The sequence below is a fragment of the Heliconius melpomene genome, chromosome 10 (assembly GCF_056956725.1).
Source record: "Heliconius melpomene rosina isolate 202511_hmr_F chromosome 10, ASM5695672v1, whole genome shotgun sequence".
Lineage (NCBI taxonomy): Eukaryota > Metazoa > Arthropoda > Insecta > Lepidoptera > Nymphalidae > Heliconius > Heliconius melpomene.
Window position 1 is genome coordinate 1,807,762 of NC_140398.1, and position 19,119 is coordinate 1,826,880.

The window sequence follows — 19,119 nt, forward strand, 5'->3', positions numbered from 1 at the left end:
TACCGCCATGTGGGATGTCAATGCGACTATCATTGTGCCGATAGTGGTTTCGGTTAACGGTTTAATAGCGAAAAGCCTCGACCAACACCTAAAGAGGCTATCGCTTAGCTGTTGGATCAAGAACTGGATACAGAAGGCAGTATTACTTGAGACGGCACGTATTGTGCGGAGGTTCCTCTCTCTGGAGCCCTAGCCACCGATGGCTTGGACCCTTGTCCCGCCCTCGGAAGAGTGGTTTTTTTATATTTTTAAATGTATCTTTTTTATAATAATTTATATTTAAAAATGTAAAATTGATTAACTAATTTAATAAAAGTATGTCTGTTTATGGTTAATATATTTTTTAAAGATTATAAAAGTTTCAAATATTATAATTTCACTCGGAAGAGAGAGAGAGAATATTGTCTGAATACCATTGTATCGCAGTGGGAGTGTCACGCTTCTTGTTGATACGACTCCTATACAAAGATGTGGTTATGTTATGTGTGTCAATTATTATAATTTACTTAAAAAGTGCGGTATTGAGTTCCGCAATTCCACACAATGTCAAATTGTGTTGGAACGTGAGAAATAAAGAGTATGTTACAGTATTCTTTTAAAATATTTTAAGGCGAGCCTCTAGTAGACATAGCAGTTTATACATCTTAAGGCTAAAACGATAAAGAAATTAAAAATGATAATGAAATAAAACACTCATATTTTATTATATTTTACTGATATAATTTTGTACAAATAACGGCGTATAATACATCGGACAGGTCTCACATACAAAACTAACGCTAGTCAAGCTATTCGTATTTCACAAGATCTACATAATATAGTAGTCAGAAATTAAACTTAATACGTAAATAATAAAAAAAGATATTTGAGATCGGTTGCTTATATTATAAAATCTTGTAAAAATGTATAAACAAAGTGACTAGACAACGTTAATGACTATTTATTTCTGTTTGAAATGCATACATGTTATATTGTAAAATGTTATTTTTTACATTTAAAATGGTAATGTTTAAATAAATTAAAATATTTAATAATCGATAAAATGACGCTATATTATAAAAATAATAAAAAAGGGAGACCATAACGAAGATATGTTTTTGTATAAATAATTTTAACCCTGTGAAGTATATAATTGACAAAATTATTGGTGAAACATAGGTCTATAATGGGATAAATATTATTCAAAGCTAAGTTAATTATTGTTTATGTTGGTCTGGAATTTATACACTGAGTTAAAATTATATTGCACTATAACATTCAGTTATGAAGTTTATTTTATTACTCAGAGATGACAAATTATGAATGATTTTGATTTAATTTAAGTTGGAGTCGGAAATAAAATTGAATTTAAATTCCATAAATTGAATTTCGTGATTCAACATCATTCGTAATCACTCATCTCTCGACACGACCCAGATACTAACACATGATAATACTATGTAAATACATATAAAGCGCATTTGAAATTACTCTACCAGATGTATATTTTTATAATATGACTAGAATGTTGCTAATGAGGGCTACCGTGATCCATCGCTAAAAATAATAATACTATACAAATATATGTAACTTTACAGCTATTTCCATATTTTATTTTATGTGTAGTTCAGGTGGCGTCATTTACAAAGATAAATTTTAATGGTAACTTAGATTAGTTTATTTAGCTTTAAAAAAGATATTGAAACAGAAAATAGACATTGTGTGAATGTAGGGTAAATAGCCTCAAAAAAGATCTAATTGATCTAGTGCCTATACCATTATTTTTTTAGAGTAAACATTTAAAATTAACTAAACATTTAAGATAGATAAAAAGACTTAGAAGTCTTTACAGTTTTAATATATAAAATACCATTACTTAAGCAAAAACGGTAGCCATCATCTTTTTTTTTATTATGTCAGACAAGCAAACGCCAAAACAAAGCAAATGACAGACTTAATGTAGAAGCTCCGTAATTTATATAATAACGCTATAATTATTGACTACTTACCATCATTCTAACGTTCATATGAAAAAATCCCATATTTCTATTATTTCCCATATACAAACGCTAATGTGTTATCTAAAGTTAATTTATAATACACTCTTGTAACAAATTGTGAACTATTCTACTTTAAATAAAACTCAGACGCGTGCAAACCACTTGTACGACTAGAAGTTATTTTTTTTAGTTAATTTATTCATTTAATTAATTTAAATATTATTACAATCAGTATTTTCATATATATCTACTAGATAGTAAAGCACTTCGAAAAGTTTTTTTTTCATCGATGAATGAAAGGAGTTGAAGTATGAAAGTTAAGTTAGCGATTTTTTCTAATCTGACTAAATGTAATTCATTTTTTTATTTAACAGGTTATTGCCTCCGATGTTTTATATTGATATGTAGTATACGGAGCATTTTCGTGACCGACCAACATTAAGTAGCAATACACAATTGTTTTTTTGTATCCAAATCGCTGCAATATTAACGAAAACTCATTATATTAAGCTTATATAAGTAATATAATTTGTTACAAAATTCTCTCTTTCTGGGGAAAACTAAAATAAATTCCATATAGGGTACGTTTACCCTAATAAATGTATTTAATTGAGACATTACGGGGAACATCTGCCTACATTGTTGGTAATCGTATGCGGTAACTTCGACAAGGACAGCGGTATATCGAAATCTCCGCTCAAAGATATTTGTGAGACACACCCAATTAGCCCGCTTTTGTATTTTCCCATTGTGTTCATTTCTATTGATGGTAGACCTCCTGTGAAGGAAACATTGGATTATTATTAACATAGGCCACTATGCTGATGAGGTATGGGTTCTACGCATGAATCGACGGCGCACCAGAGAACGTTTTTTTAATTTTTTTTCCTAATGGCAGACGGCGTTGAGTGCGGCGTTGAGTTCCATCCCTCAACATGTCTAAAATTTAGATGCAAACTGGGGAAAGGAATGTCTTGGTACAAGGTTCCCTCTGCATACTCTGCTATTTTAAAGAGCACCGCTTATTCACCTACATAAAATGATCTACTTTAAACTACTGAAGAGAAAAAAATGTAATATTAGTTAAAACTATTTTACCTATATAAAGACCATTTTCTGTATTCAGTTGTTTAAGTTTCCCTGGCGATATTTTACCGACGGAACCTAAACCATCCACTTCTAATACTCCAGCTTGTCTGTTTCTGAAAAAGAAAATTAAGTTGGTATTTTATATGCATACTTTATAACCTCCTTTTATTACAGAAGTCGGTTAAAAATAGTTCATTTACGACAAGTTTCGTATATATGAAGACATCATATTTAATGTTTTAAATCCTCGCTCTGGTAACAAAGCATTATGCAGCGTTGAGTTCCGCCATTCAATAAGCAATGTCTGGCAAATCGAGCAGAATGTGGGGAACGGAGTGTACCCTGCTATATGCGGGATACAGCGTGAAGCTAAAAAACTATGGAATTTGATGATATACCAATTAATATCATAATGCAACGTCTCACATTGAGAGAAAATATAAAATCCTCATAGAAAGGATTACGCTAAAACAATTACCTCGTTGCTCTCGCTCTGTGCCAAAGTCCATCATCTAGTTTTGTATGATTCGCTATTATTACTACTTCTCCGCTTCCTAAATCATATCTGAAATGAAATATATTTTTGTATAAATAATAAAAATATTAATTACATTAATTTTATCATTATTTCGTTTTAATGTTAGTGAGATCCGTCACTCAGCGTCCTAAGATTTTGGCGGAAATTTGGGGAACAGAAGTGGGAATAGGAAATGACTTAACAGGTTTTTTTCCATCTGTCTACCCGACTATGAGCGTGATTCACCGTGAAGCTGAAAAAAAAGAGAATATATAATCGAAATAACATACCTGAAAACAAGTACAGAATTTTCTATAGCCAGTGACAAAAAGTCACCCGGAGGTGACACTCTACCACTCCACACCAACAGTCCGTCCGCGGCCACTGAACGAAACCGGATGTTGATATCTAAAGTATAACTTAATAATCTGGAAATATAAAAAAAATGTAGTAACATTGTATCTTTCTTCTATATAATAACAAAACAGTAGAAACAAATGTATAATTTTCTTATTAATTAATTCAAGTATTGAAATGACATTCATTTGAAAATTAAATAAAATATTTTTCTTTAGTACACGCAAAATCAATTCCTTAATAAAAATATAAGTAACCTTAATAATATTATTATTGAATAACACATGCAATTTGACGTAACCTCGATGACTAACTTGGAATTCCAAAGATATAATAATAAATAAATAAATAAATTAGACCAATTAATGTAACCTTCAATTATCTTATAATTACGTCATCTTATCAATTTTATTAATGCACGAGGAAACATAGGTTTCAAATTATATATTTTACTGTATACGACAAAAAATCGTAAAGTGTATAATAGAGATAGTTTAAAGAATTAAAAAATTTAAGTTAAAAGTTAAAAGTTTTTAAAGTTAAAAATTAGTTAATAAAGAATTAAAAAATATTCGATTTGATTTACGCGATATGACGTCATACGGTCATAATAATAAAAGATCATAGGGTTAGAACAGTATCACTTTATTTCGTTATAAGGCCAACTGACATCATCAGACTAACATGATGTTCAGCTTTATCCTATTTCTGAAAATTATCGATTACCTAAGGTCGTTGAGGCGGTAGTGGCGCAGGAGTGTGAATGTAACACGAAGGTTGTAGGTTCGATCTCCACTCGGAGGAATGAAAGCACTCCGTTGCCCATTTCCTTCCGAATTCTGGAGGCATGAGACACGAGACACGAGAGCAAAGTAGGTATAGAAAATATTAAATGTTAAAGTGGGAATTGAACCCACAACCTGTGACATTTACAGTCACACGCTTTTGCCTCTGAGACTCCACCAGATAAAATCAATGTAATTACTACATACCTTTTCATAGTTTCCTCATCGTCTATATGTATAAAACTGTCCGTCCCACTAAAACTCGGATACGTGTTAGTGTCGCCCCAGTTAATTTCATTACTATCGAGATACTTCACTTGCATATAAACGGGTCCTTCTGTTACATCGTTATTCTTCTCCACATCGTTTTGCATGTGATGTTTTTTATTTGTTAAGTACTTCTTCTTCTTATATTTCTCCATGTGATATCTTTGGGAGTGTTTTTTCGATTTCACTTTGTGATATTTTATTTTGAATCCTTTTTTCGCTACTATTGAGTGGTGGACTTCGTTGCTTGTTGAATTTTGTGGGTAAAACGGTATCGGTTCTAAAACTTCTTTGCATATGGCGTCCCTGAAAAGAAAATGAAAATATTCACAGTCTGTTAAAATTTGATTATATTTAAAGTATATGTTAAGTTAAGCTAAAAATGGTAAGCGATGTGTTCCTCTTTAATATTTAATTTATTTACATAGAAATTGAAAAACGGACTGACTTACAAACTATGCTTTCTTTAATATGTTATTCAAATTGTACACTCGGTTATAGATTGACAAAGCCAGAGTACCGTAATTGGTCCTACCAATAAATACGCAATATCTTAAAATTGAAATTAAATTCGAAAACGGAACTATTCTCTGACGTTTACCAGAAAGATTATTTAAAAACTACATTTATAATACATACGTGCACGTGTCGTTGTGTGGTTCATCACAGTTGTCGACATTGACACCTCCAAGTGCTGACGAAACAACTGAGAGTTCTTCATCATTTATAACCAACTGAAAAAGTAAATCAGAAATATTGTAAAAACCAAATATTCGATGTATTTTTTTCTAAAATATATTCAGGCATATGATTCAGTGTGATAGAGCCAGTTTGTAAACACGATTGTGGGTTCGATCTCTACTCGTGGAAATGATAGAAATGAAGAAAATTATGGCATCAAAGGTATTGTAGTGAATTGATCGTTTCAAATCTTTTATATTTAAAATATTTTAGTTTCACAATATACAGTGTAATATACTAACTTTTCCCACACATCCACTAAACGACGTACTCAAGGCCAACCTCTGAGGCAGTGGAAGGGGAGCACCACCCAACATCATAGGTTGTTTCAAACTGAGATGCCTCGCCACACCATGCGATGTCACAGATCGTGCCGTGTCCGTGTCCGAGTCGTGCGATCTAACGCGGAGTGACGCTCGTCGTCCCGACCGACTTACTGATATACGATGCCATTTGTCCTTTTGTAGGGGATAGGCTGATCTGGAAGTAAATGTTTGATTATGATTAATATTTATATAATATTTATATTATTTCCATAGTTTATTGACATTATAAGATTAGCCTATGAAATCTCACATGTATGAAGGTGGGCAAAAGGAGTGTTAAAACACTCCATCCCTACTTTCTGCCGCTGAATTCTAGAGGCATTACTTGTGTTGAGAGGCGGACTCCGTGCTGCGTTTTGCCTCAACACCAGAAAGAAGAAATGAATATATGAAAAAAATGATTTTCCTCGAGTGAGAATAGAACTCACAACCTTTCGTGTTACGCGCTTATATCCCTACTCCACGACTGACGTGGCCTAAGATTTTAATTCATTTTATATTCTTGACTTATTTGTTTTATGAGGCAATTGAATCTAAAATTCTATGAATACTTACCTCACAAGAGCTATACCAGAACCAAGATCGAAGGCGAATTCGACGAAGTAATCACGTAAATGCAATGAGAAGAAATCTCCATCACCGCTTGGATGCTCTGAATCGTATAGAAGTAAGCCATCGCCATTCGTGGGTTTCAGGGTTATCTGTAATGTAGATATAGGCATACATTGAAATTATACATTTTTTTACGTTTATTCCGCGTTAACGTAAATTCAGAAACCAACTTAACTAATAGGCTTTAAAGAGTCCAGAAACAGAAGAAAACCATACCACTACACAAAAAAAACAACAAAAAAAAGAGCCTAACAAAAGAAAAACGACTGCCAATATAACCCCAGAAACCGAATCGTCATTAGAAATAACAAAAGTGCAATTGAAATGTTACAACGTCCACCGAACATTCGTTCTACAAGAACAATAACTAAGTTCTTCGATAAAATAGTATATAGAATGGAATATTGCAACGATCATTACTCCGTTCCCTCGGTCCTCGCCAACAATGGGAGTAAATAAAATATTAAAGTTTGTGAGCATTGATTGGAGTTCTGAGGAAAGTTTCAGCGAGAAGCGACGCGACGTTCGGTAAAACTGCATCTTAATTGTATTTTGTATTAAAATATTGTTTTTTGTGATTGTATTTCAGGGCAACTTGTGCTTTCATTACATTTTTCGTTAGATTTTATTTTTAGTTTGAAGTTTTTTCACGAAGCTAATAATAACTCCTTTCCTCACTTTACGCATAATTCTTGATTCTTGGGAGACATGTTTTGGGTGGCGAATTGCAACATCGAGCCAGTTTATTACTGTAAGTGGTAATCGAACGCACAACTGTCGCGTATCATACCTGCATCTGTCTCCAAATCTTCACGCTATATTACGTACATACAGGGTTTATGTGTTGAGTGTTGGAACTCAATGTCGTGCATTTCTTTTTACCCGAGCGAGGAAATGAAATTATTTCATTCACATGAATGAGAATTGAACCCACAATCGTCACGTTTACAATAACACGCTGTGCAAACATACCACGATGACGAGGATTTATATGTCTATATAAAAATATTCTTTTTTATAAATGAACTTATAGAAAATTATATGGAATTAACTATTCATAGTACGATAGAGTAGTTATAGTGGTTCAAAAGTTTAACAAATGAAAGTAAAATAAAACTTTTGTTTTAATACTGTAGAAGGATAATATGAAACGGCTTTTTTATTAAGAAATCTTTAAACAAAGGAATAAATTAAAATTCATATAAAAGCATTTTTAAAAAAATAAGTTAAATATTTTCATACAATAATTTCAATGAGGAAGTAAAAGACGAAATAAACAATCTTTATATTGCTAATGGTAACACTCAGGGGAATTTTCGAAGAACTTCGGGCTTTGCGTGTTACGAAACTCAACGTCGGGCTTCGCAAATAAAAATATTAAATATTTCATTCCCCGAGTGGGAATCGAACCTGCAATAAAAAAAACTAAAAACAAACGCAACTGAGTTTACAGTCCCACGCTTGTCCTCCTAAGCCACGACAGGCCTCATTAATTGTTTAACTTAAAAAAAATAAGAAAAGAGAATTAATTACCTGTATGTCAAGCCATGACTGGGCCGAATTCCCCAAACCAGGTAACCGCAGATAAGACGAGCCATTGAATTTCGGCACCTGAAATAATATCATATTCAAATTTATAATTCTTCTTAAAAACATACATATACAGATTATTATTAATAATATGATTTTTCTTTTATGAAAGATGTAGTACACATCCTGGTTAGGTTCGGGAGGCAGCTCGCAAAGTTGTTTTCTATTAAGGGTAAATTGTAATTATTGTAAGAACTTCTAGATATTGTCTCTTAGTGCTTCTTGTATAAGTTCCTTAATTATCTTTCCTTAAGTACTTATCCGCCCGGCTTTACTCGTTTTTATAGGAGTTTCGGCAATACCTACACTCCTTATTTTACTTGTATGCCAACTTTCAGAGTTCTGCGTCGCACAGTTCCGTCTGTGCATTGTCTGTCAGTCACTCAGTAATGGAAAAGTTTTATATAGATATAAAACTCCATTCAAAACATTCCATTCCATAGATTTGTTGGCAAGCTGGAGAAAAATAACTTCTTTAATATCTTGTATGACGACTGTCATAAGTACTTTCTACTAAGAAATTATACTGTAACTTAAAATTGTTACAATGGTGTAACAATGAAGAGAAACGGTTTCTCCATATTATTTTTGTGAATAAAAAACCTTACCTTGCTACCAGAGCAAGGAAACAAAAATAAATAATTAATTCCAGTGGGAATTGAACCCACAACCGTCGCGTTTGCAGTCAGACGTATCACTGCGCCATGACGGTCTTTTTACATATAAGGAACAATATTACGCAAAGAAGTAAATACTATACATTCCTACTTTTTTACGATTAGTAAGTACTAACGTCTAAGTAGTGGCTCACTAAAGTTCTTTCATTTAGTAAAAGCTTGTAATTTAAACGTCGAGTGCGAAATGAAAGAATATTTCACACTTTATGTATACGATTTAGACTCATTACCGGCGCGAGTCTGGTGCTAGTATGAAAATTACTTTAAAATACATGTGGGAACTTTGAAAAGAAAAAGGTAGAAGTTTTAATGTATATTCAGTAATGTTATACGAAGACGCCAAGATAACTTCAATTTCAGTTGACTGTTAGACTAAAGTTTTTGCTTAGCTTCACGCTGAATTTCCCATATAGCAGGGTAAGCAGAGGGAACCTGGGAACCTAGTGTTAAGACACGCCATTAAGATGTTTCCATTTTTTACTTAACGCCGAATTTTCAAGGCACTGCGTGTTGAGTGGCGGAACTCATTGCCGCGCTATGACTCGTTACCAGCTCCTCCGTTATTAATTTTCTACTCAATTTCGAAACAGCTTGTGTTATACATGGCAAAATCCATCGACGATGTGTTTAAAAATATATATTTTAAAGGTGGCGGAACCCATTGATGACGCATAAAAAATGTATATTTTAAACAAAATGCAAACGACGCAATTATTTAAATTGCAGGAGACAATGAAAGCAATTAACAACTTGCTCAAAAACAAAGAGATCATAATTCTACTATACACCAAGCTGTTCTTAAAAACATGATAATTAATTTCATATTTTCTCGTACTAATAAAAATACCAATTTTCGAGTTGTGTTTCATAATGGCGGAAGTTAACGCCGCTTTGGCATGTTCACACCAGGAAATGAAAATAATTCATTCTCCTGAGAGGAGATCGAATCTACAACCGTTGCGCTTGCAATGAGACGCTATAGCGTCTATATATAGTACTGCGACACTATGGCCTCAAATTTAATTGATAAATTATGGAAATAATATACCCACTTTTTTTTCTTTTTCACAAGAAAAACTCATAAAGAGATAATGATTAAAGGGAAATATTTCATTATAACTTTCCGAAATCGAATCTACAGCAAGTAACAATACGTTTAGATAAGCACCTTAATTTTTTTTTTGATAAAACCACATGTATCACTCAAAATATGATAAAACATAATTAACAAAATAAAAAAGAAAGGAAGGTATAAAGAGAAGAAAATATATTAAAAACAATTAAAACGTAGAGACATGTTGTGGTTGCGGGTTTAAAACCCTTTAAAAAAATATGAGAAACATATTTTTCTGGCATCTATTGTGTACTCTTCGTAATATTGTATTAAGAGCTCTAAAACAATGCTACGTCAGTATAATGGATAAAAATTTTCTTATAAAATGTTTCTTTATAAAAAACGGGCTTTGAATTAACTGTGTTGTATGTATGACTATCCCTCGTATTTCTTGTCACCACAGAAACGGTCCTGTTTTCCTAATTACTTTGAAATTTTAAGATACTGGAAATGTAGGTACTTGTGCACTAATTAATACTTCATATACGAAATATGTTCTACATACTTGTTAAAATAAATAAGTTATAAATAAGGTCCCCATGTTAGGTAGTTTCCAGTTTCGAGAGCATTACGATGCGCCACAGAGAACACCGTTATTCATTGTAAGTGGACAACGAAGAAACTTATCACCATATCCATTTTGTCTCTACCATATTATTTTTTCTAGCTCTCAATATGAAAGAAATAGAAAACAAATGTGCTGTCTTAGTGAGGAGGCACGGTGTCTGACTGTAACAACAATGGTGGAACGAAGTGTATTAGCTCTCTCTCTCCCCTATTATATGCATTACACATATAAAAAATAAACACAAACACTAAACACATTAGAAATCAAGAAATATTCATTTAATATTGACTCACCTTCAAGTCTAAAGTAATCTCGCATCTATCACCAGCATATCCCAAAGGGCAGAGGCACACACGGGAGACACACCCGCCGCCATGTTGACATTCACAATCCTCATTTTTCAATTCCTCCGCTTTCAAATCATTATCTAGATCATTTACAAGCTTTTCGCTTTTTGCGTCGTCTTTAAAATGTCTGTTTTTAAACTGGGCTTTGACATCATTGTATTTATATTGTACATTGTTATCCATTTTATTATTTTCTTTGGAATCTCTCATGACTAAGTCGTTGTCTTCGAAGTGAACTATATCGTTGATGTCGTATATTATATGGGTTACGTCGCTTGGTTTTTGCGGCATTGGTGGGCTGGTGACTTCGCTGCCTGCTCGCCATGGTGCGAGCGTTGGTGCGCATTCAGCTAAAATTAAAAAATATTGTTCAGATTGTACATATATTTGACACTAGTATGGCGTAATATTTATATTTGAATTATTTATAGGCGCATCGACACGGCGTGTGACGCGGCGGTCGAGCATTCTAGTAGACTGAGATCCGGCCGTTGAATTCTGCATATACGAGTTTTCTTAATTAAACCCATATTAATGAATAATACATGATTAGTAGAACAGATTACACCTGGGTTGCCTGGAAGAATCCTGCCGCAATCACCTTTAATTACATTTTTTCGTAACTCGTTTTTGGAGAAAATTGCACCCATACGTTTTTTATATGAATCACACATCATTTGAAAGATAATCGCATAAGGAATTGGAAAATTAAGGGTTGCCAGCTCTCAGTCTGCCGCAAGTCTAGGGTTGCCTGGTTTAAACATGTCACTAAATGTTAATAATTTGCACTCATGTGTTTTTTTAATGAATTAAATATCAAATTAAAGCTTATTTTTTTCTGAACACTATAAAACAGGGTTGCCTGGAAAATTCCTGCCGCAAACAGGGGTTGCCACCGTTTGAAATATTTTATTCCGGTTCCGTTTGACTATGAGAATAGACGATGAAATGCGCGGTCTGCCTTATGTTTTAAAATAAAATATTATATAATAGAAGGTCGATCTTAAAATCAAAAAGGTCGATCTCAAAATATTCTAATTGTTCACCTGTTAAATGATGATTTTAATCATATTAAGTACACGCAGAAATCTGTTTAAAGATGAAATCATTCTTATTTTTCAAGTAAAAGTGCCCAGTGTTAAAACATTCCGCTCCCCACTATCCGCCGAATTCTTGAGTCATTACATGTTGTGTGGCGGATATATATTGATCTCGAGCAGTGAAGACTAGTGTTAATGTACTTATTGTAAAAGGGCGCCTGACGCCTACACTTGGGTTGCAAGTCTCAGGCATCGCTACTGGCTCAAGAGTCAAGAGTATAAGTATTTACTGTAAATTCTCAAAATTATATTTCAATTCAAGACTATTACCTAAAATAAATTGGTAATTGGTAAATAACACAATATTTCCACACGCCGGCCATATTCATTCTATAATAAATCAACAAGTAAAATAATATAATAAAAGTGCAGTAGTTTCCAGAGGTTTCCATTACAGATTCATAACAGGAAAATTTATGGTGGGACAGAACAAAAGCTGCATAATATGATATATTACGTATGCAGCGCGTGACAAATGATTGCGTATTCAGCCAGCGCCGCGTCACGGAATGCCATTCTATCAATATTGGGGGAGGGTTATTAAAATTGCGTTTTCTTGGGGGTCTCGACTACCTTTGTGTACCTTTATTTTATCTATTCTTTTTTTAGGTTCACGCTCTATCTCGCTTATAGCACAGGGTAGATAGAGAGAACCTGGTGTTAACACATTCTGTTCTCCACTTTCAGCAAAAAAATAATTTGTTATAAAAATATTTTTAATACATTATATTTATAAATCTTCAACTTTAGCAATTGAAATTTATCACGATTGCTATCTAAATACAAAAAAGAATAAGAAAAATGTTTTAAATATCTAAAATAACACTAGCTTTTACTTGCGGCCGCGCCTGTGTGATCACATGAAAATAATAATACTAATATCATTTTAATTGGAACCAGAAGTTCCCGAGATTAGCGCGTTCAAACAAACAAACCCCTTCAGCCTTATAATATTTTCTAAAATAAACGTATTATAATATAACATACAAGTATTCAAAATAAGATATTGCTTCGAGAGTTTTTCCGTTAACTGCTACCGAAGTCCCATTTATCACGTCAATACTTAATCTTTTAAGTTGTCGCTGTCTCTGCTCAGGAACATACGGTAACTTTTACTTCGCAATGCTTTTAGAATATAAATGAAACGGTTCTTGTTATTTTTAAACATTAACTTAACTTTTTGTTATTGTGGTTATAAAAATATTTCTTGAGGCTGTCGTGCCGTCTGATTGCGGAAGTGACGATTGTGGGTTTGATTTCCACTCGGGTAAATTAATAATTTTCGAACTAACAGGACTGATGAAGAGAGATTAACGAGACAAAGCGCTGCGACGATTACCGCCACTCAACAGATAATGCTTCGAAAATAAGGCGGCAACTGCTCTTGCCGGCTCTTCTCAGCAGAACTGCCTTCCAACCTGCCTGGTAACTTTTTTGTTTATATTATACTATTTATTATGACTATTTGAATAAAGAATATTTTGAATTTGAATTATGTATACAAATATTTTCGCTTAGTAATAACTTCATTTATACTTACTAATTTAATCTTAGTAATAACAACCTCATTTCTACTAACAACTTTCGGCTTAAACTTTGTCTTTAAAGTCGGCAGTTTACTTGAAGTTATCGAGATATTAGCCCGCAGCAATTTAATTAATAAATTATTTCTATATTATTTTATCAATATTATAAAAGTTTTGTAGGCATATTTGTGCATTGATAAAATTAGGCATTAGAAGTATAAATTATAATAAGAATTTGAAAAAAAAAATTGTGATTTATAAGTAATTTGTCATATAGCTATCTTTATCGTATTATCGTAGAAAATAGAAATTTTAATGACTACTATAAATTTATATAAGACAAAAAACTGGGAAGGGAAAGAAAATACTCAGCTTCACGCTTTATCCCACACACAGCAGGGTAGGCAGAGAGAACCTAGTGATAAGACATTCCGTTCGCCACTTTCCGCTGAGAAATCTGATCTGATCTGGAGGCATTGCGTGCTGAGTGGCGGAAATCAACGCCGTGCCAGTCGTGACTGGCCTCTATCGTTTATGTTGATAGCACTATGGCTTGTAATATAAAAACTAATCAAAGCCGATCCAATTAGCTACATCCAACTTTACAGGAGGTAAATCAAGGGCAATGAAAGAAGAAAAACGTTTCTTTTGCACAAGAAATAGGAAAGGTCTCAAAGGCACTCGACTTATTAACTAGGAGTTCTGATAGCTTAAAAATATAAGACAATATGACTATACTAGCTAAAATACTTGGCGTTGCCAGCGTTATGATATATTTACAAAACTTATTATTATTATAATTTCTATTTAATTCTTGAAGCACGTGCAAGTGTGTTGAGTGGCGGAACTCAACGCCGCGCTATAAAATACAAATATTAATATTGTAATTTTCACATATTAATTATTATTTTTGATATACGCGATATTTCCGTTTAACCATAACAAGAAATGGACGAAATCAGTTTAATTTTTAAATAAAAACAACTATATTATTTATAATACTATCCTAATCAAAATCAGTAATGCACAAAATTAGTGCTTAGTTTTCAAATAATAAAAAACAATCTAATATTTATTTTACTGCACCACAAACACCTAGGGCCATGTTTCACCAACAATTTGAATATTCGATGGTTGGGTCTTGCGTACAGGCATTGTCCACGGGAACTACCAACACATTATGCCGATATCCACTCTATCACAAATATTGACTGACTCTTGGTATGAACGCTACCGTGAACCAGAAATTTGTTTAGCCACACACAGAAAACAAGAGAAAAGAAATATAAGTTTAATTGTTCTATCTTAAAGCCCGTCTAGATTGCATATTTTTTGATAAGAAAGTATGTATTTGTGGATAGCTATCATTGCCTGAAAATGCGATAGTTGTAGCAACGATCCATATTCGCTGCAAGTAATTATTTTCATTTCCTTTTTGTGTTAAGTAAAATTGGGTGTATAGTTCCACTACTTAGCTTCACCTTGTATCCCGCACACAGCAGGGTAAGCAAAGGGTTCTCTCTCACTCCGTTCCCCAATTTCCGCTGATTTTTTTGAAGCACTGCGTGTTGAGTGGCGTAACTCAACGACGGACTTTTGCCTTAGTGCCAAAGCGAAGAAATGATAATATTGATAAATGAGGATATTTTCTCGAATGGGGATCAAAACCACAACTGTCGCGTTATACGCCCTTGTGCCCCTGCGCTACGATGGCCTCAAAATCATTATTTAAACTATATTAAATAGAATTATATATATTTTAGTGTTATTTGAGCACCAGTAGATCTTCAAGGGTGGGCAACGACCATCTAATTCGATTAATAATTTCGTCAAGCAAAATAAAGGGTCATGTTCTGGCCAGAAATATACTTGAATAAAGGAATTAATTTTTCATGAAACCGTATGGGTAGGATATTTGGTGACCTTTCTAATTAGAGACAGGTTCAAGGTCTGATATATTACATGATGTCAGCGGCACGTGCCTCCTAATGAGAACGAATGTGACTGAATTCTGCTGAAATTTGAGAACTTTTATAGGATTATTGTCTAGTTGTAAAGAATGTTCTCGAATTTGTAAATATTTTTTGTTTCAGATATTTTTTTGTTAAAGTAAACCTACTTAACGTTTGAACTTGCTTCTATACTTATATTAAGGAAAAATGTTATTTTTACGTTATATAGAATAAATAAAGTTGCTTCCAATAGGTTTATGTATGTCTTTTAAACTATACGTTGGTCTTTAATGAACAACACAAAAAGTTACAGTTACAGACAGTCATATTTATATAGAAAGAGCCGGGAGCGAGGGAAACACCAGTTTCATTAATAAAATATTATAACCTAAACTATTAATATAATAATAATTACATAAACTAAATTAAATATAACAGAGATAATTACAGGGGCTTATGTAAAAATAGACAGCTTTGTCTTTCGCGACAAAGCGAGCCCTTTGCCCTTTGTTACGGGAATGAATAAGATCCATAACCTACTAATTAGGGACGGATCAAGGTGTAAGCCTAATAAATTTCGTTCTTTGTCCGTCCGTACACGCGCGGCTGTCGGCTAACGAGCTTCGTGATATTATATTAGGAGTTAAGACTAGCTGATTTAGCAGGTGACATGAATTTTCTTTATTCTTCAGAAATATTATTTATTATGAACAAATGATGAACGTGACATACATTTATAATATATTTTCTTTTCACAATTGCAGTCCTTTAGATAAAAAGTAGTACCAAATCACTTAGTTCTTTTATATCAGTATTTTTTTTATTTGTTCTTCCTGTCTATATGCAAAGTTTCAACTTTCTGAGTTCTAGTCTACACACAGAACAGTTTCATATTATGTAAGTATCTGGATTTAAATATGAACATTAATTTATTGGAGTAAAGATCGAACCAGCAATCGTCGTATGTACCTACTATATACTTTTTTTTACAAGTAGCATAAACATTTAATTACATTTATTTACTTAAAAATGTTCTCATAGCCAATATAAATAAGAAGCACAGTTAAACCTTTTACTGTAAATTAACGATTTTACGAAATAAGTTAAAATTTTTAACTTTAAAGGTTTTGCATCAACCAATATCGTTAAAGCCACGGTTAAAAGGAGATGTGCAGTAGAGCTTAGATGTAAATCTAAAGCGTTCACCTACTAACCCGTTGCTTTCAGCTCTTTACAGGAGGATGCAGTTTTGAATGGAGGTTACTTTATCTATCTATCTAAATGTGTGCACGATGAAGTGAAAAGGCTGAAGTTATTTGGGTGTTTTATTTTTATGCACGTAAAGTATTTTGGAGGCCAGTCGTGGCGAAAAATGTAACTGTAAACGCAACTGGCTGTGAGTTCGATCCCTACAAGAAGAAATTAAATATTTATTTAAATTTATATTTTCATTTTTTTCGCTTTGGTGTCGAGGTAAAGCGCGGCGTTTAGTTCCGCTACTCAATACGCAATGCCACCAGAATTCGGCGGAAAGTGAGGAACGGAAAGTCTTAGTACTAGGTTTCCTCTGCTTTCCCTTTAGACAATGGCTCGTCCTAGCTACATCACGGTTATATTAAATGATTTAGCCGTTATCCTGTTTATATATAATTACAGCGCAGGCACATATGTATGTTTGTCAATTACCGTAGAGACGGCGGTATAAATCAAAGGGCCCCAGTAAGTCGTAAATAACACCCTCCTCGCAGAATATTAAAGCTTGTTAACCGTTGTGTACGGTTAGAAAATAAAACACAATGTGGTTTTGATTTTCGTTTGCTACTGTATAAAATGTTGTTTAAGATTTGGGTCCCCGAACGTGAGGAACGGAAGTATCTTTATGGGAAACGGAGTGTTAACACTAGGTTTCCAGGTTCACTCTGCCAGCCCTGTTATGTGAGATACACCGTGAAGCTAATAACAAAGATTTGGTGTTGATATGTATTTAAAGAGATGAAAATTTCTTGTCCTTCTCATTTTACTGGATTAAAGAAATAACTATAACATTTTAAATGATTTTTAGCCCTAGTATTAAAATATACTAGTTTCATTTAAAATATGTAAAAGTGCGAAATTCAAATATATTTTTTTCAGCTTCACACTGTATCCCGCATGTAGCAGGCCTAGTGTTGAAACATTCCGTTCCCCATTTTCCGCCGAATTCTGTAGGCGTTGCGAGTTGAGTGGCGGAACTCAAGGCCTAGTCTAAAATCATTTTAGCTGATGAGCTTTATTAAAAACTTTAAACTTTACTTTTTACCATGTATTACGTTTCTTATTCGGACATTTTAATTAAAATTTTTGACTAAACTGAGAATCTAATGGTTTTTGGGTTCGATTTCCATACATATAAATGAATATATTTTTTAATATTTTTTTTTCTCGGTTTGGTTAAACACGATAAATCTCTTGTGTAATATATACAAAATAAACTAAATTAGTAGTTTAAAATTTTTATCCAGTATTTTAAACATAAGAAAGACATATAAAAAGATTGGTTTTCAGTTGTTCTTGTTACTTTTTTCGCGCACGGTATTTCCACATATTAAACGTACGAGAGATTTTTCTTCTTATTAAATAAGCGAGCGGTCTTCCTCTAGAGAAGTATATATTTTCGAGTGTTATATTGAGATTCCCTTTAGAGTAGCATCTTACGGCGATTTAATTTTATATAGGAACAGGATTACACAAAATTATAAGATTCTTAGTGGTTCGATCATTTATAATAGGCAGTCATGGTGCAGGGGTACAAGGGGGCCATTGAAGATAACATTTTCATTTCCTTGCTTTAGTAACGATGCTAAGCACGGCGATGATTTCCACCACTGAAAACGCAATCTGTCTGTCTGTCTACAGAATTTGGCGGAAAATGGGTAACGGAAGTATCTTAACCCTAGGTTTGCTCACGTCATACGTGCAAAAGGCCGTGCAAAGTAGAGTAGGTTGAGTAGGAGGGCAGACCCTGGCAATAGCCGGGATTAATGCCAGGAGGAAGAAGATATAGTTCACAGTTACATTTGTCATAAAATAGCTTCACGTTTTTTCCTGGACAGTAGGGTAGACAGCGGAAAACTGGAGTTTGTGCAGAATTTTCAAGACATTGTGAGCTGGACGGCGGAGCTTAATGCCGCGTTTCGTTGACCAGAGTGGGAAAATAAATTAAATATAACCAAAAATAAGTGGAATATAATCATGAGGAATGATTGATCTCACAACGCTGTCCCATTGCGTCAGCTCTATATTTTTTATATTTATATGTATAAATATGAAGTTTTCTAAGTAAACCAAATGCTGTTATATTTATCGTATTATATGGATAGGTAAATAAACCCGAATATGCGATCAGTTTATTAATAAAAATGAAAATAGTACCGACACCCACTCAATAAAAATAATCTATAACCAATTCTGAACTCGAGAGGACATCGATGGGTGTTTGTAAAAATCCATTTGTGGGTCTCTCAAGTGATCCATCTAGCGTTATTGACATGTAAACGAGTTACGGCTATAGGCATGTACACTACGGTCGACAA

At 33.4% G+C, this 19,119-nt stretch overlaps 1 protein-coding gene across 1 annotated transcript in view; it reads right to left on the reverse strand.

Moving 5' to 3' along the window:
* Positions 1-698: 698 nt before the first annotated feature.
* Positions 699-19,119, reverse strand: part of SP2353 (EGF like, fibronectin type III and laminin G domains protein pikachurin) — a 120,700-nt gene continuing 102,279 nt past the window's right edge. The window contains exons 9-18 of the mRNA XM_085191026.1: positions 10,916-11,319; positions 8,207-8,284; positions 6,617-6,762; positions 5,978-6,215; positions 5,634-5,728; positions 4,935-5,300; positions 3,876-4,013; positions 3,547-3,633; positions 3,078-3,181; positions 699-2,757 (exon numbers count right to left, since the gene is read on the reverse strand). Of these exons, the coding sequence (XP_085047152.1) occupies positions 2,597-2,757; positions 3,078-3,181; positions 3,547-3,633; positions 3,876-4,013; positions 4,935-5,300; positions 5,634-5,728; positions 5,978-6,215; positions 6,617-6,762; positions 8,207-8,284; positions 10,916-11,319 (1,817 nt within the window). The 3' untranslated portion in view covers positions 699-2,596. The remainder of the gene's footprint in view (positions 2,758-3,077; positions 3,182-3,546; positions 3,634-3,875; positions 4,014-4,934; positions 5,301-5,633; positions 5,729-5,977; positions 6,216-6,616; positions 6,763-8,206; positions 8,285-10,915; positions 11,320-19,119) is intronic.